At 39.2% G+C, this 27,623-nt stretch overlaps 1 protein-coding gene across 3 annotated transcripts; it reads right to left on the bottom strand.

Annotated features, from left to right (window-relative positions):
- Positions 1 to 1,188: 1,188 nt before the first annotated feature.
- On the bottom strand, positions 1,189 to 27,607 carry LOC147055842 (solute carrier family 66 member 2). 3 transcript variants are annotated; one of them, XM_085913296.1, is made up of 5 exons: positions 27,276 to 27,607; positions 25,153 to 25,395; positions 24,698 to 24,831; positions 12,120 to 12,336; positions 1,189 to 5,122 (listed from the first exon to the last, which is right to left on the bottom strand). In XM_085913296.1, exons 2-5 carry the CDS (start codon positions 25,359 to 25,361, stop codon positions 4,948 to 4,950), a joined length of 735 nt encoding a protein of 244 aa, XP_085769422.1. In that variant the 5' UTR covers positions 25,362 to 25,395; positions 27,276 to 27,607; the 3' UTR covers positions 1,189 to 4,947. The 3 variants fall into 3 exon arrangements, with proteins under 3 accessions (XP_085769422.1, XP_085769423.1, XP_085769424.1); XM_085913298.1 differs by lacking the exon at positions 1,189 to 5,122 and adding an exon at positions 5,137 to 6,172; XM_085913297.1 differs by lacking the exon at positions 27,276 to 27,607 and having other exon boundaries at positions 25,153 to 25,413.
- Between the last annotated feature and the right edge of the window lie 16 nt (positions 27,608 to 27,623).

Below are 27,623 nucleotides of genomic sequence, written 5' to 3'. Positions count from 1 at the left end.
TCAAACCCAAAGTATATGTTTGAGAGTGCTTTAGATCACACCCCGTATTCAAAGTCGAGATTTATTTGTGTTGATAGAAAGTTCTAACTGAAGGATGTTGTCCTCATGCTATGTAACAGCACAACTCTGGTTCCATATATACTTCAGCCTGGCTTTAGATCCCAGAGGACAGAAGGTTTATAAAATACATCACATTTTTTAAAATGTTAACATGGGAAAACTAACTTTTAATGTAAATCTGATGATTATTGTTTTCTCTTTATGTATATTATCTCTGTTTAAAGTCTACTATTTTGTTGATTTTTTGGGGAATGACAAAACAAAAAGATTTCGAGTGTATTTTGTGCAATTGTGATATGTAATTTTGTAAATTATTTTGCCATCAGCAGTTGTTATGTTTCTTAAGGTGCCCTGAAAGGCATTTGAAAAACGTAAGCATGTGCCGTTTACTTATGTTTGAAACTATAAAAGTGCATAGGATGTTTTTACCTTTCACCCACATGTGTGAAGGGTTTTTTGAAAAGAGAAAATAGGAATTTGACTTCATTTTCATAGTAGATACCTATTGAAGAGCCTATGTTTTAAAATACAAGAGCTTTATGTAAGAAAAGATAAGTGGATGATGCCTTACTTGATGTCCTCTCTACATTTTCACACAATGAGCCTCTAGGTTTTAAAGTGAAGGCAAGCTGGTACAGCTTTATAAATAACATCATCTAAAAACAAACCAAAGGAATACTCTTTGCTGAGCAGTAGAATGAAGATAAGATCTATTTTTGTGCATCTGGTTTTGAAACATCTTCAAAAGAACACAATCTAAGACAATTACAAATTTCTGCCAAGTGTCCAGCAGCAGTAGCAGCCCCTTCATCAAACCAGCCGCCCCGCTAAGGTTCAAACAGACTACCTCTGAATTCTATGAAAAAGATAGAGACTAGGTTTTCCCATGACACACACACACACACACACACGTGCTTTTCTGTATGTTCAGACAGTTGGACCTTGACAGGATCGTATGAGGTTTTCAGAATCCTGCTTTAGTCCAGTTTGAAGCTGTGGCGGCAGCCTGGTGAGCTCAGAGAAGCTCTCGGTTTGTTTTTCCATTGTTTGTCATTGTCACTGTGTTGCAATCACACTACCAAGAACAACACAAAACAGCAGACTGCAATATAAATATTTTATGCTTGAAACAAGTAACACCATCAATATTTGCCAACATACAGTCTCTGGAAGACTGAAAAATATTCATTGAAAAATGCGGACAGTATATTTGCATCGTTTCATTTCACAAACGTAACCTTAATAGGCATCAGAATGCAGTTTAACTTAAAACTATCAAAACAGCTTGGCTCTTCTCTTTGTATTACAAGTCAATTAAACACATTTGCATAGCAAAAACATTCAAAGCAAAGCTGTAACCTTTTGACATTTTTCTCTCCATACTGTGTAACAAAATGCAATAAATGCAAAATGAAAATCAGTGTCAACAAACTATGAAAATGAGGCAGCCATGTACACTTAAATCTCGATTTTACTCACTTAAATCCTACATGATTTTCTGTCTAACGCGGTTTGGTCATGGACCCCATTTTTTTTTTCTTTTGTCATAAATACATTTTTAAACCTTAGTGCTGATTTGATTAATTAGCGTGACCAATTTAAAATCCTTTGATAACAAGTCGTGCTGTTTGTTCTTTATGATTGCTTTATTACGGTGTTAGGGATAGCTAGGATTGTTTTTGATTCGGGAAAATTTAGGGAAGCACCTTATCCACAAAGTTACTCACAAGTCAAAGAGTGTTGCCGGACACAGTAGTAGAATAAGTGGCTTTATTCTCTCTTCCATCAAATTCATATAGCATCAAAATGACTAACTCAATCCGTCTGATATTGTCATCTGTGTATTGCTTCACTTTTAATAAAAGGTCAATAGACTTTGATGTGTGTAAAGCGATTGAACTTCGGATGCCAAACAACATGGCTGACTTAAATTAACGTAACAACGAACCCCTTCAACTGCCTATAAAACATGCCTTTCTAAAAAAAAAAAACAAGACTTTCAATACAACGTGCTTTCGGGGTTAACGCGGTTCCCAAATTCTGGACACCAAAGTCTGCGTAAGATCGAGATTTAGGTGTATTAGTCAATGCAATTGAAGTCTGGTGGAAAATAAATTATATTAATAGGGTATTCAAAAATACAACATATCTGGTGATGAATACTTTCTGAAAAAGAAACAAGACAAAGAAGTGCAAGACGCACTCACCAACCATATGTAAATTGAGATACATGGATTTGCGAAATGCATGCACACGAGAAACCCAAATGCAAAAAACACACTGAGAGCAAATAAACAATTGAAGGTCAGAGGCAAACAATACTGACAGCTGCAGTATTGACCGGACATCTGAAAAAAAATCTATCTACCACTTGGACACTTCTATAAATATAAGAATTTGACATGTAAAGCTCGGGTCGGGAAGCTTTTGCAGCTCGTGCATAATGCGGCAATGTGAGTTCCTCATCCATCAAACATGTGATACCAAGACATATGTGACAGGGTCATATATGCATACTATATGGGCTGCAGGCTGCAAATTAGTGCACGCATCACATGGGCTGATGTTTCACAGGTAGTCTATACTAGCATGTCACCCCATATGAGTTTTATATGTTTTCACATAGACTATACTGTGGGTTGCTATGTAGTGATTGGAGGTGCAATGTTAACCTAAAAATGTAAGACATATACATTTTTTTGAAAAATATAAATACGATACAGGCTCAAAGATTCATGATACACAAAGGATTTTTGGCATTGCACATTCTTCAACTTTCTGGAGATTGCAATTTCCTGATCTAACTAATTCTTGTATTTGTATGAATAATGAAAAACATACACTCAGTGCTTGGCGTGTTATAAACTTAATGTGCACATTTCTATGCTACATTGACACTTTGTTCCGAGCAGTCACGGAGGTCACATTTGAGGCAACTGTGCACAAAACAAGATGGACATGAAGCAATGTGGGGTGATGAAATGGGCAAATATAACAGGAGCTTATTGCCAGGGCCAAATTTTGAAAATGGAAGAAAATAATCTCACAGTAGCATGGCAGTCACTGTGAGAAGAAACACGATTGACCGTAGTCATGTGGCGTGAATGCAACAAAATGTGACAATGCAGTGAACCGTATGTTTTTCCCACATTGCGTTCTCCAAGGGTCTGACACTGCACGCGCAGTCCGGGAGATGTTACGAATTTGGACCGAGCAGGGGAAATTCGTTCAAGTCTGCAGAGGCATACAAATAGTGTCTCATTTTCATCCATGCAAAACCTTCGGAGAATGTAAAAAACGTGTTGGATGTTCATTTAAGTTTGTCAAACTCTGATCAGAACGTGAGAAATGTGAGGGACTCCATCAAAATGTAACAGGTCGGGAGAAATTGTACTGGCATGTGTGGTGAACAGCTGCCCTAATCATAGTGTGCATTAGAACCTCCGGGACTCATGACACCATCACGAATATTGTGATCGAGCATGGAAAAAACTTTGCAAGACCAAGCAAAACTGTATATGGAGACAAAAATGGCCCAAATCCTACAGTGCACTTCATTTTGGGAAAACTGTGCCTTGCTGTGGAACCTAATGTAAACGTAGGATATTAAATTCTTATTTTACTGTAGTTATTTGGAAGACAGTGCTTACTTCTCTTTGTTAAACAAATGCTTGGGCCTGAAAACAGGTTTTGTTCTTTGGTTTCCATGTTATACATGTACAATAATGTTAAAAAATAAAGGTTTCTATTTTTTTTTTTTTTTTTTTACGTAACCCCAGCAAAAAACAAGGGGAACTGTTAAGTATTTTCCCCATTAAAGCCAAACGGTGATAGGAAAATGAAGCTTCAAATTTGCTTCATGAATCAGATGTATTTTTTACTCCACTGAGTGGAACAGTTGATTTAAAGAAAGGGGTTAAAGAAATGGCAAGCCTTCAGCCCTGTGGTGGGCAAAGTGCCAACTGGTTTGTGAATCATCTTGAAGCTTCATTTTCCCATCCCTACCGCCAAATGCTTTGGAATATTTAAAAACAATGTACATTTAGAGATACAATTGAAGAATATGATTAAATCATATTTTCTATGACAAGACTTGCATCAAGAGTGTTAACACATTTCATACCAAAGACGTTGATTGCCCATATATACTCTACAGTACATTCGCTACGAAATTATGAATTCATCAAAGAGCTCCATCATTCGTCAAAAAGCTGAATCTCAATGTGATTAACCTTATTTCCGAAGAAGTCGAAATCAACATTATTTGTTTTATATGTTAATAACTTCAGTCCTTGTCAATCAACCTCACAAGTTGAGTCCTAACATACAGACTGGTGGCTTTTGCAGAGGCCATTAGTAGCTGAACATTGTGCTGCCTGGCTTGGCACTGCCAACGGCAAAAATTGAAATTGGCTGCGAGCACACATCAGCAGGTATTCTAACAGGTCTCCACTCTCGGAAAAGTACACACGTACACACACACACACAAACACACGTTGCATGACTTGGGACCAATCTGGTGAAGTGTGGAGTGGGAGACTCATCAGTCAAGCGATAGAGGCTAGTGGGGGTCTACTGGTGCAAGACTGTGTGTTACAGCTGCCAGAACTTCACAGAACTGCCGTTAGGGAGCTGCCAATGTGAGTAATGTCTGCCTCTTACACTCCCTATGCCCACGAAAAAGAACTGTCTCATAACTAAAAACAACTAAAAGCACATCTACGGTAAGTGTTGCTTTATCTTTGGAAAGCTAAGATGGAAGTTGCTCATGGATAAAACGGTGGTGTATAGAAATAAAAGTTCCATTTAGTCTTTCCAGCAAATAACAACAATTCACTTATGGTTTTATATGTTCACACCTGAAGAAAGGTTCCTGTGCTGTCTTCTTCAGCCTAACTTGATACGGGTGTCCTGGCTGTAGAAGAGCACCTGGAGGAGAATGGCCACGTCAATTAGGATCTGGACAGAACCACACACCCAGAACTGAGATGGGCTTTGGTTGATCAGAAAGTAGGATGTCTTGAAGACATCTCCGGCCATCCACAGCAGCACCATCTTCACACTGCAGCAAGGAGACACAAAAAGATAAGAGTACTGGTATCAATCATACTGGATGATACAGGTGAGACATGATCAGAGCAAGCAGCCATGGCAAATGTGGGAGCAGTAGTTAATCCTTAGAGCCCAATCTCCATTATATACAACTACCCTTTAAATGTGATCATCTAGTTGCCATGGCAACCCTCCCCTGTTGGACGTCAGTGGACCTTCAGTGCTGTATGTGTGTTTGGGTTAAACACATTATTTTTGTAAAGAAACTGTAGGTAAAGGAGTGATAAACAAACAGAACTCACTCAAGGTCAAAGTGGGCTTCTTTAAAACATCCTGAAATAACGTAAAGGCCTTTTTTTTTTTTTGCTAATGATTGCCATAAGCTACCTTACACTAATGTAAACTGTATGAAAAAAATCTACTGTTATCAGACTGATGCAAGCACAGCAGGCAGACAGAATATGCAACATGTTCTTCATCTTGCATCACAGCTTCCCATACTTCACTCATGCCGTTTTATTACATCTTAATTGTATCTCGTTCTTCGTCTCGCATCATTTCTGTATTATTCATGCTCTCCTTCCTTCCTTTACATTCTGTGCCCCTTTGGCCTCACTTACTGTCATGTTTCTTTACTTTGTTACCCTTCACACTCGATCGTCTGTACCTCACTTCTGCTCCAGCAACTCTGCTCCTGCTGTTCTCCACCCCGATCCCCTGACAGTGACTACGCATTGGTATGAATGGAACATGAGTTTAGATTTTTATTGGAGTTGACTGGACCCAAGAAAAAACAGAAAGCCCATCAGTCATCAAAGAGAAATATGGGGATCTTGCAGAGGTGGAGGAGAACAGAAAGTCAAAAAATAATATCTATCCAACGCACAATGGGACGACCAGGAAATCACTAGAGACAGAGATGAGAATGATACGGATGATGAGTCTATATGGGTTGGGAAGCAGCCTAATGACCATAGGGATGTATGGACTGTACTATCCTTGGGCTGTCCTTGCAGAGTCACGTCAAACTGCCATCTCTCCCCTGGGGTCCCTAAAGGCACTGGCAAGGAACGGAAGCATTGGCAAGGAAAAACAATAACATTATACTCCATTTAGTATGAAGGTCCAGATAAACCAAGTTCTAAGTATCAAGTAGATAATGGCTGCATGGTAAAAGTTGCTGTAGTGACAAACTGTGAAAAAGTTGAGAAAAAGAATACACAATATTTCTCTTAATTTGTGAGTAAATGCCATGTTGCTGTTGTTGCGTCAAAATTCCAAAGAGAAAAATACAAGTTTATAATGTTCATGAAGAAGATAAGCGTGCATCATTGCAATACCCAGAAAGCATACAAATAGATCCCCCAAATTTCTGTGGTGACATCAGGGCTTCCTGATTGGTTGCTTTCAAAGAGCTATGATCTTCATGCGATATGAACGCTGTTGTTTCTTCAGAAGGTTTTGATCTTCAAAGGTTACATTGACTGAACTAATTTCAGTTACACGTTTGATAACAGTCGACCTTAAGCAAGAAATGACAACCTGATGACAAAACAAACTTCATCTTCGTCAACACATGGTGCCTGCCTCCATTCTCCTCTAACTCCAATTCGTGCAGCAGGCTTTTGTCAGTCTCAGTCTGCTTCATAATCCTCCTCCCAAGGCTGCCAGAGGAGCACTTGTTTAGAACACGGGATTCTCACTGACTTTTTGCTCCCTTAACAGTTTCAACTTTCGAGTATACATTGCAGATTTTGCTAGAGCTGCTCCAAAGTGGTAAATAAAAGAAATCGGACTCCTGATGCTTTTGTTTGTCAATATTTACTAAGTATTATTATAAGTATATATTAGTATATTAAGTTATTTATTAAAAAATATGATTTGCCGTGTACAGCCTTTTCCAAACATATTATGTACACACTGGGAGGAAGTGTATTTATTTATTTTCCAAAGTGTCTTGAAAAGATGAAGAGCTAAGATTTGGGAAGAAGCGCCTTTGATTGATGTATTACTGACGATAGACAGTGTGTTCTAGTAGATCACAGGACATCCCATAATTTCTTGAGCCTTGTGTGAGCCATTTTATTCTAGAATGTATTTATAATTCAAGTAAACTGCAAAAATAACGGGCAGGTCACTTGTACATGTATCAAATGCAATGCAGCAGAAATGGAACCAAACCCCATTGGGGGTCATTTAACTTTGGCTGGCATCCAATTTCCACAATTTACTCTTTACTCTTTATCATGCTAGTCTCGCATAGCGCCATGTGACAGAGGGTGCATTCATAGTCGGCCTTGATGCGGCTTGGCTGTGCTGACAACTGATGAAAGACCTTGAGAACAAATGATGGAATTTGGGCCATAGTGATGCTTTCTATATGCACACAGGGAGGAAATGATGATAGTATTGATTCAAAAGACTAAGTAAGTGACTCTCTTGCAGTAACACACACACACATATCAACCAGCAGTGTTTGCTTTTATTTGCACAATACAAGAAACCAAGCGTAACCAAATGTGCAAACCATGAAATTACATACTAACCTTTCATTCTCACCAACGTATATATGCAGTGCAAACGCACGTACGCGCACACACACACACACAAACACACACACACACACACACACACACACACACACACACACACACACACGTGCAAACGCCATAACTCAGCCTGGTCAAGTTGCATTGATCAGTCTTGACCTGACACCTTCATCGGAGCTAAGTGCTGAGAAATGAGAGAGGAAAGGGTGAGATGGTGAACCTGGTACTTGAAGGATAGCTATAAAAAGAGCAGATGATGACAATAAATGGAGTTGAGGGGAAAATGGCGAGAGATGGATGACATTGTGGTGTATGTAACCATAAATATTGCGAAAGGTGAATAACAAAACCACATTAACGGTCAGAGTGACGGGACAGGAGAGAGCAATGAACAAAATGATGGAGGTCTGACTACACCATGAACGCCTGCAATACATGCAAGCAAGCCACAACTGGGACAGATATTGATTGAGGCCGTCAGGACAACTGTTAGCTCACAGGCTCAGCTTGGGTGGACGAGTGTTCAATTTAGGTTGGAGTGGCATTTAAAAAGAGACACAAATACACAGGAGGAATTCAAAGGACAATGGTGGGCAATTTGCAGTTTACTCATTTCAAGTCAATAAGTGTGGAGCAGGGGTCTCAAACTCAATTTAACCGGAGGCCACTAGAGGTAGAGTCTGGGGTGAGGCTGGGCTGCATTAGGTTTCTTTAGGCTCGGATCAAAACATTGACACCCCTGTTCTCAAAATTAAACCACAACTTTAACATTGTTCTGAACATGGCTTCTGCTTACGTTTTGCTACTAGAGACCTGGCAGCGCTTCCTCTCGCATAGCTGAGCCACATTTGGCGTGAGGGAGGAAGCAGTTGAGACCCTCAGTAGGGTTTGAAGAATGCTCATCGGTAAGTCTGGACCTATATTTGGACTTACTGTAGTTCAAGTTAGAAAAGAGCTTTTTGCACAAGTACTATGTGCTCCCAAAAAAGACACATTCAAATAAGCACCACACACAACCATTCAGATCAAAATCACGGGTCACACAACCATGAACCTTTCATATTAAGATGAGGGTCGCAAACTATCGTCCCACAGGCCGTAATTGGCCCGTGAGCCGCGGGTTTGATCTGAATAGCAGTAAAAATGAACACTGAAAAACATCACCCACCCAGATTATTGAGAAATATTTGATTATGTCAATTAGAAATAATATTTGTTTTCATGACAGTATTCAACTTCAAGACTACAGTATACCATCGCTTCGTCTATGCATCCACCCACCCGTCTCTCTGCAAACGTATACCTGACTCTCTTGTGATAAACTAAATTATCATAAACTGATATCATAAACTAAAATTCCTCACAGTCCCTTTTTCCCCCTCACCCTTCTTTCACTCTTCAGACTCAATTCCCATCAGTGACTGTCATCTTATCTTTCTTTTTAGCCTCCTGTGCTGATTTGCACACAGTCCACTGACCAAGACATGCTTGGATGTCTTAATGTGGGGTTGAATGACAGCCAAATGGCCAAAGTGTCCTTGGCACTTCAGTACATTATGCGCTTGTCCTTTCAAGTTTTCATCACAACATGTTTGGGCATTAAATGTTGAGTGATGAGAATTTATAGTCACTAAACTGTTTCTAAAATCATGACATTGACATATGAGCTTTGTATAGCTTGTATTAGAGAGTGAGATTTGGCAGCCAGCAACCAATCGATCGTATGTACTCTCTCTACATATAGCCTGGAGCCAATGTGCAGATGTTTGAAGCTTCAATGGCAGCTTTTTTTCAGCACAACTTTGCTCATGTGCGTCATGACGATGAGTTCACGCATACTTGTTTGTGCATCTGTCTGTATGCCCACACATAAGGATGTGTGTGGAGATACAGTACAAGCGCTTGCAGGCCCACTAACTATGAATAATGCATGTTTATTGATCGCACATGGGCAAATGCAGAAAAGTTGTAATGCGTGTATCATAATGGATTCTACAAAATGAAACAAAGGTTAGGTGAAGAGGCGTATTAGTCGGTTTGCTTGAAGTTATTCCCAAATAATTTTATGGAAAGCAGGAGTAGTGGAATTAAATATGTATTTACTGCTGTAACTGTGTAAATAGTAATGGGTATGAGCAGACAAACTAACATGAATCTATAACAAGAATGTTGTGCCATTATATTTAATGCGGGAAGCAAGCGCCTATAGCAGCTGACTTTGGGGGAATACAGACAAATCTGCTCACCAGTTAATATCACTCGATGTATTTGCCACCACCTCTAACTGGGAACTGTTCCCCGCACTAAAATCAAGTGATGCCACCATTATATTTATCAAAACAAAGTTACAAATCAGTGTGCTGATTGTGTTTGATTTATTCTGTAACGTACCCAACATTATTGTGCTCCAAACACAAATAGTCTGAGTACAAAATCCATAGTTTCGTTTGAAGTTTCATTTTATCACACTGACTTATATCCCATCTGGATGGAAAAGACTCAACTTTTGTAAAGTCACCTTCCCCAAATAAATAAATGCATGATTGCATAAACAGCTCCCCTATTGTTGTTATTACACTTTTGCAAAGACAGTGCATCTTTCACCTTCCTAGCAAAAACTTCCCTCTAGGGAATAACAGTGATTTATAGGTCACAAAACAATTTGAGGTCATCACCATGTTTGCACTAGATCCTCCAGGGTCTGACTGTAAAGGTATTGGTCCCTTGTCTGAAATAGCTGTGAGGTAAAGGCCACCTTGACAGAAACATGTAACCGTCATCAGGCCACTATTCAGTTCTGCTCACAATTGGGAGAACGAAATAAGCTGTTGGCCGTGAAGGTGTGTCAAGGACATCACACACGCGCATGCACACAAACCTGAAAGCAAAGACTGACTGTAATTCTTTTTTCTACCTAAAAAGTGTGGATGTATGTGAATTTAATCCACATGAATCTTTCCACACACATTGGTCTGTGCTCGTGCAAATTCAAAGCCCTCATCTGCGTAACTGACTTTGGTCAGCAGTATGGGTAGAAGAGATAAGGGGAAAATTTGAATTTGAATGGGAGTGGGAGTCAAACATCGACACAGAATCCACATCGTTCGTGTCTTCACATCATTGTTTTATGAATCTGGTTACTTGTTGGTATGTGCAGTTGTTTGTGTGCTTTTGTTACAACAGTGAAAAGCAATTTAATTAACCATGAATGTCAGTGTGGACAAAGAGCTGTAGGCGACGGGAATGTAACAGAGCAGACCAGACAGACAAAACAAATCAAATTGAGTCAAACTGAATTTTCAGGACTCAGGAGTATAAGAGACGGGGAAAGACAGTTGTGTTGAGAAGGTAATAATATCAGCTTGGAAGCAAGCAATGTAATTCTAAATCATTCATAATTGTTAACAGTTTTCTTCACCGAGGTTTTTTACGTGATTCGTTTTATGGCTGCTGCATTCAAACCCCAAGATGAAGTCTAGATGGAAAACGAAAAGTTGAGCAACAGCATAACAGCAAAACATGCAGTATGTTTAGAAAATATCAAATAGATGTTATTTTGCCTCATTTCTCCAGCAGTTAAAGGAACTGGTTTTCAAGGCGAAACGCAGCGGGAACCAAGGACATAAAAGATCGATATATTTAAGATTCCTTGGGGAATTGATATCCAGCAAATAAAGCATAGCCAACTGCAAAAGAACATTGGGAACACATTGGGGAGGGAATGCCTGAAGTAGAGTTAGAGAGTAACCCTTCAAAGCCAAGTCAAGAGCAAAAGCTACCGAACAAGACGCCATTTGAGATGCATGTAGCAGAAGGGTCAATTTACAGTAATTAGTAAATCACTTTTGTTACATACCTGAATTTCCATACATTTGTTATATTTTGTCAAAACACAGTACAGATAGTATAATATGTTATGTGAAAAGCACAGCCTGCCACTGGTCTCCCGCTCCCATCACTGGCTTGCCAGTGCCATATTAGCCAGCATTAAAATTGGGCAGTGAATTTTTTAACTCTCTGTAACAATAAGTGTCACAAACGTAGCGAGTCAGCCTTCAGTGCTCACCGTAACAACAATATGGACAATTCATTCGGCAGCTCTGCTGTAGAGCGAGGAAGGGCAAGCTGTGAATCATAATGAGCTCTTTCACTCGCAGGATGTATCTATAGATTTTATCCTAAAGGCACTGCAGAAGCTTGCTGTGATAAACTGCTGTCTTTAGTATACCAAGGGCTAAATGTATGCAGATTATGGGTGTAAAAGAAAAAAACGCAAAAAACTTGACTCAAGTGTTTTGTTTTGTTTTTCTCACATTACCCCATGTGATTATAAATTACCCGATTTGCATACTTTGTTCATGTAAATTCAATTACTTGCTTTTGTGGCCAGTGAGGGAGAAAAAGTGCTAAAATTGCAGCTCATTTCTAAATCCTATTTGACCTCTATCGGTGCCATACCTCATGCCTTTGGTAGAGCGGTTCTGGAAGTTCTGCATTAGTTGAGGGAGGCCCAGCATGGCCTCAAACATCACAGCCAGGGAGCCCAGCATCTCTACAAACATGGCAGAGTCCAGCAGGATTATGGTGACCACTGCACATAAGACACTGAGGCCGAAACAGAAGAGAAGGTAGTCCTCAAATGCATTCCACTTCCAGAAGTAGTGTAGATCTAAGTCTGGCAAGGGCAAAAAAAAAGCAGAAATTTAGGTATGCAGGAGTGCATGTGTGGTGAGAGTTTGCAAATATGAAAGGGTGAGAATAGCAGAGACAAGAAATGATTGAAAGCAATACACTATAAAGGATGTATAGAAATTCCGCAAAGACAGCATACCTAAATCAATATTGCACACAGACGTGACGGAATAGAACAAGACAAATGAGGAGATCCAACGCTCTTACATTTCAATTACTTTAGTATAACCCGGCCTTTGGTAAGATTGGGTTGAAGATTTAGAAAGTTTATTACATGAGGTTAAAAGGCTTTCTTCCCATTTTCCCACTTACACAATTCATTTATCACATTCTACTTTAGAAAGACAGACAAATAGAAAAATGTCTGCAGTTCAAAGCAGTTCAAAGCAGTTTTTTTCTCCAAAGAGCAGATTCTTGTCTTGAATATAGAAGGACGCAATCACCAATAACCAAGAAAAAGGTCAAATTTGAAGCAGCTCTCAAGATCACAAATCTCAGATACGATCTGCATTTCTAGAAATTTGAACACATTTTTGTCATGTTCACCGGCAGAGCTGGGGGGGGGGCGTGGAGGCACTGGCCCCTCCTGACCTACGCTTGCTCCCCCCAGGTGCCAGGTCAGATAATTGGGTATTTTCCAATTTTCCCGCAATTGTTTTCCTGCATTTCTCCCCATTGTCCGTAGAAAACATCTAATGAATGTTTATCAGTGTTTTCAAAGAATTTGTTGGGTTTGTAAAATATTTTGAGGTTGTTGTTTTTTTGACGCCCCCCACCCAAGATAGTCAGGGGTGTTTCCTTGAAGACAACTGTTGAAAGATGGTGTGGCGCTAAACCAATATTTAATCCAAGTTTTTCACAGAGGCAAAATAACTGTTAGGCTAGTAATAGTTGACATTTTCTTTCATCTTGTTCCTATTGTCTGATTGTGCAGAAAATATAATTTAGTCCAACTAATAATTTGGTTTTGGAAATGTTACCCATAACCCATACGGTGATATATATATATACACAATTTACTATTCAAATCTTTTCTTAATTATCATTTTAGATTATGCCGATGACCAAAAAAGAAATGTCTGGATTTACTATTTGTGGGAAACAAAACTGGGAATTTATCCTTATCAAGGTGTTTACTTAGTTGTCATGGACACTGGCAGATGAAGATGTACTGCTGACAGCATGAAGGAAAAAAAAAAAGTCACCTGTCAGTGAGTGACAGGAGACAAGAGGAAACAGTGGTATTCAAGCTCTTCTCGTTCTGCTCATGCAGTCACAGCTTTGAGCTTTGAAATGGTCTTATATTAGTTGTATTTTTTTGTTGTACAAATAATCTATATGGGGCGGCACGGTGACGCACTGGTTGGCACGTCCGCCTCACAGTGGTTATAGGTTCGATTCCGGCCCTGGCCTTCTTGCGTGGAGTTTGTATGTTTTCTCCATGCCTGTGTAGGAAACCTACAGGTACTCCATTTTCCCCCCACATTCCAAAGACACGCATGCTAGGACAATTGACCACTCCAAATTGTCCTAGGACCAGTACGACTGGTTGTTTGTCAACGCCCGAAGTCAGCTGAAATGGACTTCAGCATGCCTTCGACCCTTGTGAGGACAAACGGTTCAGAAAATGAATGGATGGATAATCAATATGAGATATGCACGTGGGCACCCTCTCAAAACACTCTGGAATGTTACACATCTCTTTTTGCATTTCAAATATCAGAGAGGAGACGTCTTGTAGCGAGTGCACTGTGGCATATTTGTGGCAAACAGTGAACATGATTAATAGCTATATTACCACAAACAACAAGAAATTGAGCATTGCTCACAGCTGATGAAACAGGGAAAGGAGTTACACAAACAGAAAACCATTCATGTACACCGTGCACACATTGACTGTTGTAGACTAAAAGCCCCGATACCAATGAGATGGTAAAAATAGAATAGAGAATAGAATTACACCAACAATAGACAAGATTTAAAACGGTACGGTAACGGTAAAAGAACAAAATGAAATAACCAGACCGTGAACCTGGACCTGGTGACAGTGGGGGTTTTACTGAAACCCCATCGTGGATAGCAGAGATTGCAACGGCATTTGTAGACTGTCCTTAGTCATTAACAAAGTCCATGAATCAACTTTTCAATCAGGCTGAGATGTTCTAGTAAAACCATGCTGACACCATCAACTCGTGAACTTTTTCCTGCAACGTCAACATGATTTTGTGTTCCGATGGAAACACTTAAGCACTCTCCTTCATACCCACACTCAGGTCCATCATTCAATGCAACTACTACTTCCTTTCCTATTACGTATCTGTCCGTCCCATTTCCCCCAGTCAGTCTGCTTGCTATGTTTACCAGAATAATGAAATTGCTAAGAAAAGTCATGCATCATTCATGAGGGCATTCCTTTTATTTTCCCATTTATGTCATACATCATCCCAAGCTTTGCCTGGACAAGCAAAACAAGCCAACTCAAAAGTTTTCTTTCTTCTGACTCGCTGACACTAAAAGTTCCATCAAGCAGTAACGCATGCAATGTTTTGCTTTTCCATTGTTAAAAGTTTGAAAGATAACAAAAATAACTATTTGACACACTTTAGAACCGTACAAGTTGTGGTGCAATGGTGTTCTACCTTAAGTGTGAAGACACGGTCAATTGATTGCTTCTCAGAGAATCATAACCATGTGACAGAATACATTCCATCTATTCTGTATTTTATTCGATCTTTGTCACGTCAGAAATGCTGAGAACATTCTCGAATGATCACCAGTCAATGACAAGACTAAAAGATCTCTGGACTAGTACCAAACTTTGAGGCCGTTTCCATGTTCTCCAAATGCCTTTAGAATGAAGTGGAGATATTGACCGGAGCCAATGAATTGCCAAAATCCATATATGATTGAAACCCATTGATTTGGATTTGAGAAAGAAAAAAAAATCAATGCCCCCCCAAATTCTCCTAAAGGAAATCGAGGAAAACCCCACAAACTCAATAAATAAGTAATAATAAATAACTGAATAAATGAATAAATTAAGGAATCTACAAAAAAGCATCGATTGCCACTTGGCGAGACATTGTTATCAACTTTTATTGATTGAAAACTGGATCTGTGTTTGCAATGCTACCAGCTGAAGGATGTGGCCTTCAACAAATGACCTTGTTTTGATGTGTAATGAGGTAAAAAAGATGCTTCAAACGTCTTCAGGAAGCTAAGGATCTTTTCACTGCACTCTCTTCAAGCACAATCTAGATAAAACAATTAAATCACCATAACAACATACAAATAGAGGTCTGTGGGCTAGGGGACTGCATCCTCATATCAGTTCCCAGTTAGATGTAAAGTCTAGCGAACATTTGACAGTTTATCGTCTTCTGGAGTCTTTGCAGGACTGACAGAACTGAGCAACAGTTTCACACCAGGAGGCAGAAGAAGAATGGAAGGCGAGTGATTCAGGGAGAGAGAGAGTGACCATGAATCATTCAAGGAGATGTATGAACATCACAGTATAGTGCAGGCATCTCCCATTACGCCGAGCTGAGAGTTCAGCACCGAGGACAGAGGAGAGACGCTGAGACGGAGATAAAGAGTGACAGATTACGGGGTTTGAAAACATGCTGACTCAGCACTGTGAGAATGAAGTCTGTCTGCTGCTTTTAAGATGTGTGAAAGATGCTATTCTCTTGTTGGCCGTTTGTCAGAGCTCACTGGTCTCGAGTTGGTCCGACATCACCAGCTTGTCATGTTATTTTTGTGCTCTCTCATATGGATGAACAGTCGAACGTTTTAGTGTTTGTTATGGGGATTTTAGTTCGCAGTGACATCACAGCTGTTTCAAATACTTTGATGTTATTTAGCGGTAACAGATTTTGTTTACCTTTTAGGAGGATGCGGCACAGTTTTACGTGACTCAACTCGAGCACACTGCATCTCTGGATAGTGGAAGTCAAAAGCGAGCATTATTCTAATTGAAAAGGCAGAATTTCTGATAGAGCTTTTGCATTGAAACAGATTTTATTTTTTCACTTTGTACAAATAGACTTACACCTACAACACCTAACCCAGAATTTGTGGCTAATAACCTTCTCACTGAATACGAGCTAAAAGTAGTAGGTCTTTTTTTTTGGTCAAGTTTCACTGGGATCACCCAGGGTGCTCTGCAATTAGTAGCTCAGACCTCAACACTCACTTGTTCTCTTTAATCTTGAGGCTGTTTCTGTGTCATGAAAAGCAAGTTAGAGATTATTTGGGAAGAAAAAGTTCTTTTAAAATGTTAATTTTAACGCAATTAAAGATTGACAGCACAAGCAAATTAAAGGTTGATAGCACTTAATTAGTGTTTCCCTTGACCTGAGCTAAATAGCAACCTCCAAAATTAATACATGAATAATAACTAATCAGTGTAACTATGCCACTATAGCCAGGTGTCAAAACTTCACGTGCAAAGTACCCCAAGCACCGGAAGCCATGGTTCCAAACAAATTATATATCGCTGGCATCCAGCGAAATCCTTGTCCTCATTTTTCAAGAGGCCTCCCCAAAACATGCAATCATTAACATTGCATTATGAAAAAAAGGCAAGCATTTTTCAACATTTTAGATTGCTAATTAATTTCTTGAAAAATAATAACATACAAACGTGGAGTGACCACTAGGATTGATTTGTGAAAAAATATGAAATTTCAGAATTTGTGACTTTGGAGACACAAGCGATATTTTTGTTCGTGTAGGACTGTTGTTGCCTGACGTGTGTACCTTTTTTAATTTTGTCTCTCTGCATTAAAAGCAGAACATTTAATAAGACAGTAGCAGACACAAATTCCTACACACGTGTCCACTGAAAGAAAGGCTAAACCTAAATGACTATAATTATGTTTTTTTTTTTAATCTACCGCAGCGCTGTATTGGGTTCACAACAGCAGACACAGCTATTTATTTTCCACACATGGTTGCCGCTTTGATGCTTAATCCAGTTTTCAATTTGTTGCTTCACTGCCCGACTTGTCACAAATACGTTAGTATCTTTTGTGTACAATGAATAGCCAAACAAATTAAGATTCTGCGTGTGGACCGATCACATCATTTCACACTGTGACAAAAAAAAGTAATGGCTGTCTAAACTGTTTGATGACATCTGCCACAGAGTGTCTGCCAACATCCTCCTCAACAACACCACAAGGATTATGATTGTCACACACATAGTAAAACAAGCCACTCAAAAAATTCCCACCCAGCCAGGGTACACTTGCTGACCCACAGTATGATGTCAGTGGGCAATTACATGTTAAAATTAGCATCTTCAAATGCAATCATTCAACTATGACAACCTGAAAATTACATACTAATCTGTGTCACCTATTGCCTTCGATGCAGTCAACAAGTCCTGTGACTGATATGCAATCAGTCCAGTTTACCCACCTTTTCCCCTAAATCATCTGGGATACAATTTCTCTCCACCCTGAACAACATAAGCCGTACGGAAAATAGGGTGAAAAGGGAAACAATTAGCACTGGTTGTTTGAAAGATACTGTACTGCTTCCACAGTGTTGTTGCGACGCTGTTACACAACCTCTTCACTCTGACATCTCTCCCTTGCCTGCAAGTCAATGATTCAATTGTGTGTGTGTGTGAGTAAAAAAAGAAATTTCCCTCTATGGATTAATACATTATTCTCAGAATGGAATTGTACCGTGACCACTCGAAAAAAATTCCAAAATTGCATTTTCTAAAGCCTTAAAAAGAAGCTATCAACATTGGTGCATAGGTTTGGATTTGTATGCGTGCAGCAAGGGAGAGACATGCCTGCCTGCGTGTGGATATGTATGTGTGTTCTACAGAGACTGCTAGAGGGGGAATGGAATGTTCAACTTTGAAGACAGCCCTGCAGGTGAAACATTTATCCGCATTACAAATGCACAGAATGTGTCTAAGGTAACAGCTTCCCTCAGGTGTGCAATCGTGCGATTGCTCGGACTCATTATCTCTTATAAATGCAACTTGCTCCGGGTTAATGCGGTATGTTGGAGTTGAAGATATACATACAGAATATTGGATATATTGAGGATGTTGGATTTTGGTATGCACCATTTTTTTTAATAACTCTGCAGTTTCTCCCTTCTTCAGAAAGTATTTGTGACATAAAGCTCAACTAATTATTATTCCAGCAAGAAACCAATGACATAAATGTAATCAAAAAACGGTGCTGTACTTATTACATTTACATGGTGTAAATACACATTTATTTATTTTTTAGCGGTTGCTTGATAATATTTTACTTTTTTTTTTAATGTCAAGAATGCTGCAATGAGAAACCTTGAATTCATAACCATGGTATGTCAACTATTCAAAACATTCGAAAAATAGTTTTTCAATCCAATTATTTTCCAGCATGTACTGTATGTTTTTGATGGGCATGCTGAGGAGAAGCCAAAGTTGCTGAACAGCACTGACCTTGGTGCTGAATTTGAAGGAGTTGCTGATAGAGGAGGGATAGCATGAAAGAGGTAATGCATCACTGGAGTGCTTTACTCCTCCTAACATATGCTGTGAGAGCTGGACAGAGACAGCAGCAGGACATCCAATTAGCTACACTTGGCTTCTCTTGTTCTTTTGTTTTGATTTGACTTGTTCTATCTAACTCATATCTCACAAACGCAGTCCAGAGCAGTACAAGACTTTTGGAATTTTCTGTGTGTTAATACTCAAGTCAAGGTAGACGTATACGTATAATATATATTAAAAATAGTGAATATGTCCCAGTTTTTTAACATAACAGATCACATAGTACTGACATGTCATGAGAAAATTGAAAAATTGCAAAACCTCCTTTGGAAATGTGTAAAAGTTTAAGATTACTTGTATTTGTGTTTATGAATCAGCATGTACACTTAACATTTGATTATGCACACCAAACTTCTTCTCATTAAAAACAACATTGATTCAAAACTAAGCCTTTTCTTGTGTGTGTGTGTGTATATGTATGTGTGTGTGTGTGTGTGTGTGTGTGTGTGTGTGTGTGTGTGTGTGTGTGTGTGTGTGTGTGTGTGTGTGTGTGTGTGTGCGCATGCGTGCGTGCGTGCGTGAAGGTGATCGGGTCTGATAATCAATTGTTAAATAGGAGGAGCAGTCCTGGGGTTGAGATAACAGCCCAGTAGAGCAAACTATTTAATAGGGTCTTCTAGGGCAGACACATCATCAATGGGAGGCTTTCTTCCTCATGAGATAAGCAGGTATAAATCAAAGATATTGTGTCTTGAAAACAAAGCTTGAGGTAGACAGCAATTGATAAACGACTGTTATTGGAGGCACAATAACGCGGTGCGTCTAACGGTTCAAACAAATTGACCTTCATAGGAGAGATGACTTTGGCACTACAGGCAAAGATCTTTTGTAGCTTTGGTGAATGATACAAAAAGAAGGCATACAGAACACATGATTACATTTCCCATTATTACCGAAACATGGAATGACATAATAGATGTTCCAAGTGGCAATTCTCTTCAGTCGCATTGCTCAAAGCCGTGTCGTTACATTGTATGTGCACTCTTCCACTGCCCATTACCCACAGAACTCGCCAATTGGCTGGATCTGAGAAGTCAGTTACACAACACCTCAAAATGGTACAGCTCTTGTAGTGGCAGGAAACCACTCCTCATTGCACATATACACAATTAATCAGATTTTCTAACAGAAAAACAAACAGGGAGTTTTGTATGAGCAATGCATGAAAAACAACAATCAAAATAACAATTGAAATTTGAAAAGATGCACAGCTCCATAGAGTACTTCATGTGCTCAATTAATCTCAAGTTACAATTACCCTAATACAGTCCAAGAGCAAAATAATAATTAGCACAGGAAGGCCTCATTAGATGTTATTTAGATGAAGAGTAAATTGACCTTCATGTGACCATATTTAGCTGCTCTCCAATACAGCCAGAGCTATACTGCAAACAGTACGACAAAAGTGAGAAGGAAGGCACAAACCGACAATTTTTAGAACTTGGAACTTGCTTGGCAAAATTTTTGAAAGACTCTTCTTGGCTTTGACTGATCGATTATTGAAGAGACTCTTGCCTGAATTACAAGTTTGTTCAGTACTTCAACATATTGTGCCATGCTTTTCAAGGACTCGTCATTGTGAAAGACACAGATGCAGGTAAGCTATAGTACTTTTGCTGCTTTGTAGTTTCAGAAGGAAGACTCAAAAGCATGAAGGTCACTTTATAGTTGTTAGACCTTTTAAAAAAAAAAAAGGTGTCTGGGAAGATGACATTAGCACGGTCGATAGCTTTTGCTGACTTTGATGGTGACAATGGAGACGGGTGTAATGAGTGATTGAACATGATTATGTAGAGATGTTGCAAATATCAAAAAAATATATCATACAAACTTTATGATGTGGTGTTTTAAGCAAAATGAACTTTTCTTTTTAATATAATTCCTAAATAGTGTTTTTACAATATCCTTGCATTTATCTTTACTGTCACATTGTCGAATTTATAGTCATCAAGAAACAAATAAAGGCGTAGTAATATTGTCTTGACGCTTTCTGGTAGTTTGTTTATTTGTATGTTTCAGGACAATGACACAAGAAGCCATCATTGTGATGATCCAAATACTATCAATATAATATATTTTCTTCTTTTTTTGTTGTCATGTGCTATTTTGTATAAGCCATGTTCAGTAAGTCTCTGTAAAGTGATTTGTCAGCATCTTTTAAAACAATCTCACAGCCGTTTCAGTGTGGGGTCAAGATCAATGACCGAACTGGGATGAACAGCGGGTACCCAGCAATCCATCAATGCCGACAACAAGAGCAACGCAGCACGGCAAACCAGTGACAGAGCACTCGATAGCGAGCTTGGGGTTAGAACTCTCCCATACAAATGAAGCAAACACCCGCCTGCACTTCGTCTTCTTCTCCCACGGGGAGTGATGTTTCCACAAGGTGCCCCGATAAATATTCTATGCTGTACCATGCACTTCTTTGTTATAGTTCAAAACCTCTCCATTTTTGTGAAGTCGAAATTAATATTCCAGCATCCCTTCTGACTTTTAAGTGATTCGTTAACTAAATGTAGAAGAAGTTGCACAAACTAAATGACGTGGAAACGTGGATGTCTACTGTGGCTTACGTAAGGTTAGACGCAACCTATAGTAGATTTAGTTTGAATTGTGGGTTACTGTGTGCATGAGAAACAAAGAGCATGTTACAGCATGAATGCCGGAGGGCGTTCAAGTTTTACTCTTATCACATCATTCACTGTGATGGGGTTTAATCAGAGTGCGCTGCGAAACAAAGCCGTGAGAGTGGAGGAGCAATCGTCGGGGCTTCAGTTTAGCTTAACGGGGAGAATAATGATCTTAAAGATCACAGGGATGCGTGCCCATCACAGCTCCTCCTTGACATTGCAGAGTCAAGGACCGACATGTACTCAGCTTCCAAGAATGACAGGGGTAAGTAAGTAAAAATCAAACACATGGGCTTGAAGGGCAATTCATTGACACGTTTCTGCAATTTCGAACCAAAATGAGTCTCTGTTACAATTCATAGATGACATTAGACTAGGTTAGAGGATATCTATCAGAAGAAAGAAAAAAAAAAACACAAGTTGGAGAGTTTTTGTTTATATCAATGCTCAAATAATGTCCAGTGATGAAAACTTAACTCCACTCAAAGACAATAAAGATTTCGAGCTCTGACAGCACTAAATTTAAAAACGTATGCAAAAAATCTAACCGTTAGAAACTAAAAAAAAGACAAATTGCAGCCATGATTTAAGACAAAACTAATTAGACAGGCACAGAAATGTCTCCTCAGCAAAAACAAATCCCACACTTTCTCCAATTACTGAATTATAGCTAGGTTAAAAAATGCACTGTGGTGTAAAAAGAAAGCACGCAATTGTGTCCAGACGTCTCCCACAGGGACAATCTTTTCCATTTCTAAAGGATTCTGTGCAAGCAACTCTAAAAACATGACTGCTCTTGAACTACAGTGATTCCACTGATTTAATTTGCCTTGCTAATCAACTTTATCAGGGGGTTAATTACGACCCTGGAAGTATACAGAACCCTTTTTCTGTGTGTGAAAGCATGGATGGGCTATTTCATGGGTATTTATGTGCTTACTTGAGTTCATTACACACAATTTTGGAAAACCACATTGCTGACTGAGTGTTGCAGATAAGGGTGAGCGGCGGAGTCCAGAAGTCCAAAAATAAAGTGTGATGTAAACAAGTACTAATTTAAATACAATGAATAAGATAAATTTAAATAATATTACTGCTAAGTGCTATACATTTCTAGAACAGTAACAGTGGGTTGATGAGGCATTTTGTGGCGATTAGTACAATTGTTTTAGAGGTTTTGCACAAAACTTAATGTGGTGTAGTTTAAATTTACATACGGAAGGGCTGAATCCATGTGCACAAGTACTAGTTTTGTGTGGCAATTTCAATTACGGTAATTCATTAGTCCAATTAGTTACAACCAAGACTACCTGCAATCAGTACGGTAGTTTAATTTAGAACTTGGTAAATACTGCCCCCTTTTGGCCAAAAGGTACCATAACCATCAAAAATCCATTATGCAAATTATTCAATCACTCCATCAACGCGCCATTTTCAAGGAATTTGTTCCATTATATACTTGGTTGAATTCTATGAAACGTCATTAATTAAGCTATTTCCCTAATAATACATATACAACTATAATGGGAAATACACACATTGTGATTGTATGCAGTGCAATATGGGAACACAGTCAATTAGTCAGACGAGTCACAATTTAACCTAGCAGTGACTACTAATGCAGCATATTCTCACTAGAATTCAAAAGGGAATTGTGCAATATGGGTCCAAAGTCAATTAGTCAGACTACTCACAATTTACCCTAGCAGTGACTACTAATGCGGCATATTCTCACTAGAATTCAGAAGGCGATTGTACACAAACAAATAAGCAATAAAGCATTGATGATGCCCTTTAAAATGTTTGAAATATTTAAGCAAATCTCATTTGTATTCAATTTTTTTCACAGAATAATCCTTCTTATATCATAGAGCTGGGCGATTATAGGGGAAAACTGACCATTAGTTTTAATTGATTCTGTAGTTGCAATTAATACAAACAATTATGCACTGATTTCAACTAATTTGTGCAACTTTGCAAATGAAATGATCTTTGCTAGTTTGGCAATACCACCATCAGCCATGAGATGGAGAAAGTGCACCACACATTTAGTGAACATAAAGTTGAATGAAACTGTTTTGTAAAATGCTTGGCAAAACTGACATTGCCTTGACAAACACAAGGCATGGCTAAACAGGGGAATCCAAGTATCTGTTATTTGCTCAGAAGACAGTAAATCAAATACAAGTGATTTTGTGTGACGTGTGTTTTAGTTTGATTGGCAATTACACTACATACATTATGTGTTTACAGTGGAAAGGGTCAGACAGGAGAAAGAAATCATTTCTATAGAAATGAGAAGGAACGCGATGAGAGTGCTGGGAGCAGATCAGAAGTGTCTAAATTGAAGTGAACGTTGTTTCTCAGGAAAGAGAGTATGAAATAGTTGCATATTTGGAAAACATATTGACACACACCTTTTAGAGGAAGTTACGTAACTTCACATGATGCTGATTCTGTTTGTTGGGACTTGTTTGCCAGTGGAGAGAAGACAGCTCATTTTCATTTGAAGGCTGCTCTGATCTATTCTTGTTCAGAGCCCACCATCCCCCCTTTGCAGTGAAACCAGACCTCAAGGGACACTTTTACAAAGCAAGCATTGAGTACTTTGGCATGTAGTCATAGAAGGAATACATTTGCACTTCTTGTTTAACTTCTTCACTTAGCATTAATCAATGTCCAATATATATTGTCAGCATATCAACATAGAAGAGTGATGGGCTTTCTTGTGTGGCAGAATGCAGCCAGTCCGTATCGCCTGAGCCAACTAACAAGGCAAAAGGAAAAACATTGGAAAGCAAAGTTTCCCTTTTTGTTTTTCGTTTTAAATCGATTAAATGGGTTTCATATCAAAAACCTACCGAATAAAATGTGAACCAAAGCCTGAGTTTCTGCAGGCCTCCTTGCAAAAAGCAATCAACTAAACAAATTTTGTGTACAAACAACAAAAACTGCTGTAAAATAATAATAATAATTGAAATGTGTGGAAAGGGGTCAGACAGAGGAGAAAATGTTCTTCAAAAGAGGTTAGGCATTCCAAGTTTTGCATTGGGTTTATCTTTTAGCAAGAAATAGGAATTGTGTTGCGTGCGACACCATTTCTCATCACTGCTTCTGAAACATTCAAGTGTCATGTGGGTTACCTGAAAGTCGGTGCTGCTTGGTGCTCACGCGGTTGCTGTTTTGGACAAAGCAGCAGAGGTGGAGCATAGCAAACATGGTGAGTATCATCACTACACTTTGGAGCAGCAAGGTGAACTCAAACTGCTTTCCAATCCTGCACGGGCCGAAAAGGAAACAAATCACGTCAAGTCCATTTCTTTGTCAAGGCAGCAATTTGAAGTAGTAGGCCATGCCGCTGTAACCACTGAGCTGGAGTGCGACAATGTACTACCTTCCATTAGTTGTTAGTTGAATACACCACAGTCTATAATAAGTGGCACACTTACAATAAATTTAAGCACATTTCTTCAATATTGACCTCGTTGCTCCCTGTGCACTTCGAGATTCAATTTAATGAGGCAGTGAGCTTTTGTAGTGGGGATTTGTTAGCATGATCACTGCTGACAAAATTCAGAACATCTGAGTTTTCCCTTACCAGAAGAAGATCCGCAGGATGTTGGCTATGAGCAAGACCAGACACACTCTGGTGGAGAAACCTTCAGTGTTGCTGCTCCTCTGGATCTCCTGGTATTGGGGCACGTAAGGCAGGGCACCTCCAATCACCATGAGGAAAGAAGCTAGCCAGGACAACAGCATCCACGAGCCATCAGTTTCGTCCTCCTCCAGGACTACCTGAGGATTCATTATGCTAGGAGGGGATCAGCAGTGTCCAAGGAACCTGAGAAGAACAGAAGTCATGAAGTTTGGTGAGCATTATGAGCTTGCTTTATAACTGTTTCAAGAACATAAATCGTTTCATGGTGACACTTGTACATTAACAGTTTTAATATAATAGTGTTTTCATATATAATAGTGGCTGATGGACTACGTTCCTTATAAACTGAGGATCCTCGGTAAATCAATTACAGTACTCTGCCTACTTTGTTTTACTATTTGAAATGTGGTAGGCAGTCAGGGTGTTTAAGCACAACACGTGAAGACCCCAGATTCAACTTTTTTAAATTGTAAAATCCTAATGAAAACTGGAGAGCTTCAGTCCCGAAGGTCATTGTAATGAGTATTTCAGGAATTCTGCTGCACAAATAGTTTTCTCTATAGCTTTCCCTGCTGGATCTATCGAGTAACTGCTGACAATGCGCCAATGCAACCAAAAATAAAAATAAAATACAGTGGAGCCTCGGTTTTCGAACACAATCCATTCCAGAAAGCTGTTCGAGAAGTGAATGTTCAAATTCCGAATCATGTTTTCCCATTACAAATAATGGAAAAAATGTTTTAAGCATTTTTTCATTTGCGCATTTCTGTCCAATTGCACAACTGCAGCGCACCGCCGAACGCGCAACCGTAGCGCGTCACCGCGCTGGTCGCATTTTTGTGACAGAGCCGTCGCTGAAATTTAGAAAATATTTTTAAAGTCCTGATGTACTTTCCAAAATTTAAGTGGACCTCAGTGCGCAGGGAGCTTAATTTTGTCCGATCACGCAACTGCAGCGCACCGCCGAAAACCGAGACTCCACTGTATTCAGAAATCCGTGTTTTTATCTGCATCGTCACACAAGTGCAACAAGTTTTTGCATCATCGTGCAGAAATCAAAATATAACAATTTTCAAAAAACATGGGTGTTTAGATGTTCATGTGAAAATGCAGATGACCTGATTATCTGACCCAGAGCGACCCACTAATGCTAACGGACATGATATACTGCAGACAACTGTGGGGGCGAGGTTTCTCTATTAGCTGCCTCAGCATGAAGATATATTTCTGGCCTCCTCAATGTCAAGATCTCATTAAATATTACACATTTACGACCAGCTGCGGTATTTAAATACACCCTAATCGCAGAATGAATAACATCTAATGTCCAATACCCAGAACTTGAATGAAATAAAGGACTTTCAAAAGAGATGTTTATGCAACCACTGAATACTTAAAGTCAAAAGCTGCTAATCGCTCATTCTTCAGTCACTAGTAAATGTATGCACTTGGTGACACCAGCACTAAAAGCGTAGCTTTGTCCCATTTTAAATAAGGGATCAGTCACACTTTACAGTTTAAAGTGGCTGCAGTTAAGCCACACTGGTCAAATGGTAGAGAACAAGAAAACCCCCCAAACAAGTTCTCCAAGGGCAAGCCTTACATGAAAGAAAGAATGAATACGCGCATAAATAAAGGGGGCATCGCAAAAGACAGGCGTCAGAAGATTGAGACATTTTACAAGACAGAGAGCATAATTCAATAACCTGTAAAATGTGTTTTAGATAGTCTACGAGTTATTCATTCATCAAAACTGATTCTATAGCCGTGTCATGTTATGAGTGACCCATCACTGCATCGTTACCTGGAATTACTGGCCCCCGAGGAACAGTCTTGCAAATAAGCAAAGCATAGCTTCATGGGGTTGGGCAGTACATAGTTTTGGCGGTATATAAATAGTATTAATAACAAACATGCTCATGACAATATCAGAATAGGTTGCTTTATTGTCAGAAAACAGTTTCTAAATTAGAACGAATAGTATTCTTTATTTTGTTCTTAATATAAAAACAGCAATTGTAACTGGTTGAGACAACACTTTGCAGAGCAACTTGCTGCTTTACCTGTTGGCGTCATCCGATTTTCTGCACCGAAACCAAACACCAGTCAGTTCATTGGAGCAATCGTGGCGTCAGAACTACAATCGAAGATTCTTGACACTTGCAACTTTAAAATCTAAAGCAGCAAGGACGCACCCCCATGCATGCGCGCCCCTTTCCGAAATGCCGAATAATAATAGAAGTCAATACAGTTTGTGCACCAAACATTCCGGTAGTGCACAAAACACGGATGCGAGTTCGTCCACGGAGCTTATCAGCAAGTCCTCTTGACTTCCTGAGATAAAGGTTTAAAAGGCAAAAGAAAACTACACGCTACTGTTTATGTCCCTCCTTAAAAACACTAAGTCCCAC

This window comes from Syngnathus leptorhynchus, chromosome 6 (assembly GCF_054491065.1).
Source record: "Syngnathus leptorhynchus isolate UIUO chromosome 6, UIUO_Slep, whole genome shotgun sequence".
In the NCBI taxonomy this organism is placed as follows: domain Eukaryota; kingdom Metazoa; phylum Chordata; class Actinopteri; order Syngnathiformes; family Syngnathidae; genus Syngnathus; species Syngnathus leptorhynchus.
This window is presented reverse-complemented; position numbering and strand designations above follow the sequence as displayed.

Excerpts from the sequence above, each read along its gene's own strand:
- LOC147055842 (XM_085913296.1), bottom strand. The coding sequence starts at position 25,361 with ATGAATCCTCAGGTAGTCCTGGAGGAGGACGAAACTGATGGCTCGTGG. Across the intron at positions 24,832-25,152 it reads ATCCTGCGGATCTTCTTCTG|GATTGGAAAGCAGTTTGAGT; the intron begins GTAAGGGAAAAC and ends CGGCCCGTGCAG. Across the intron at positions 5,123-12,119 it reads CGCTCTACCAAAGGCATGAG|TGTGAAGATGGTGCTGCTGT; the intron begins GTATGGCACCGA and ends TCCTTGCTGCAG.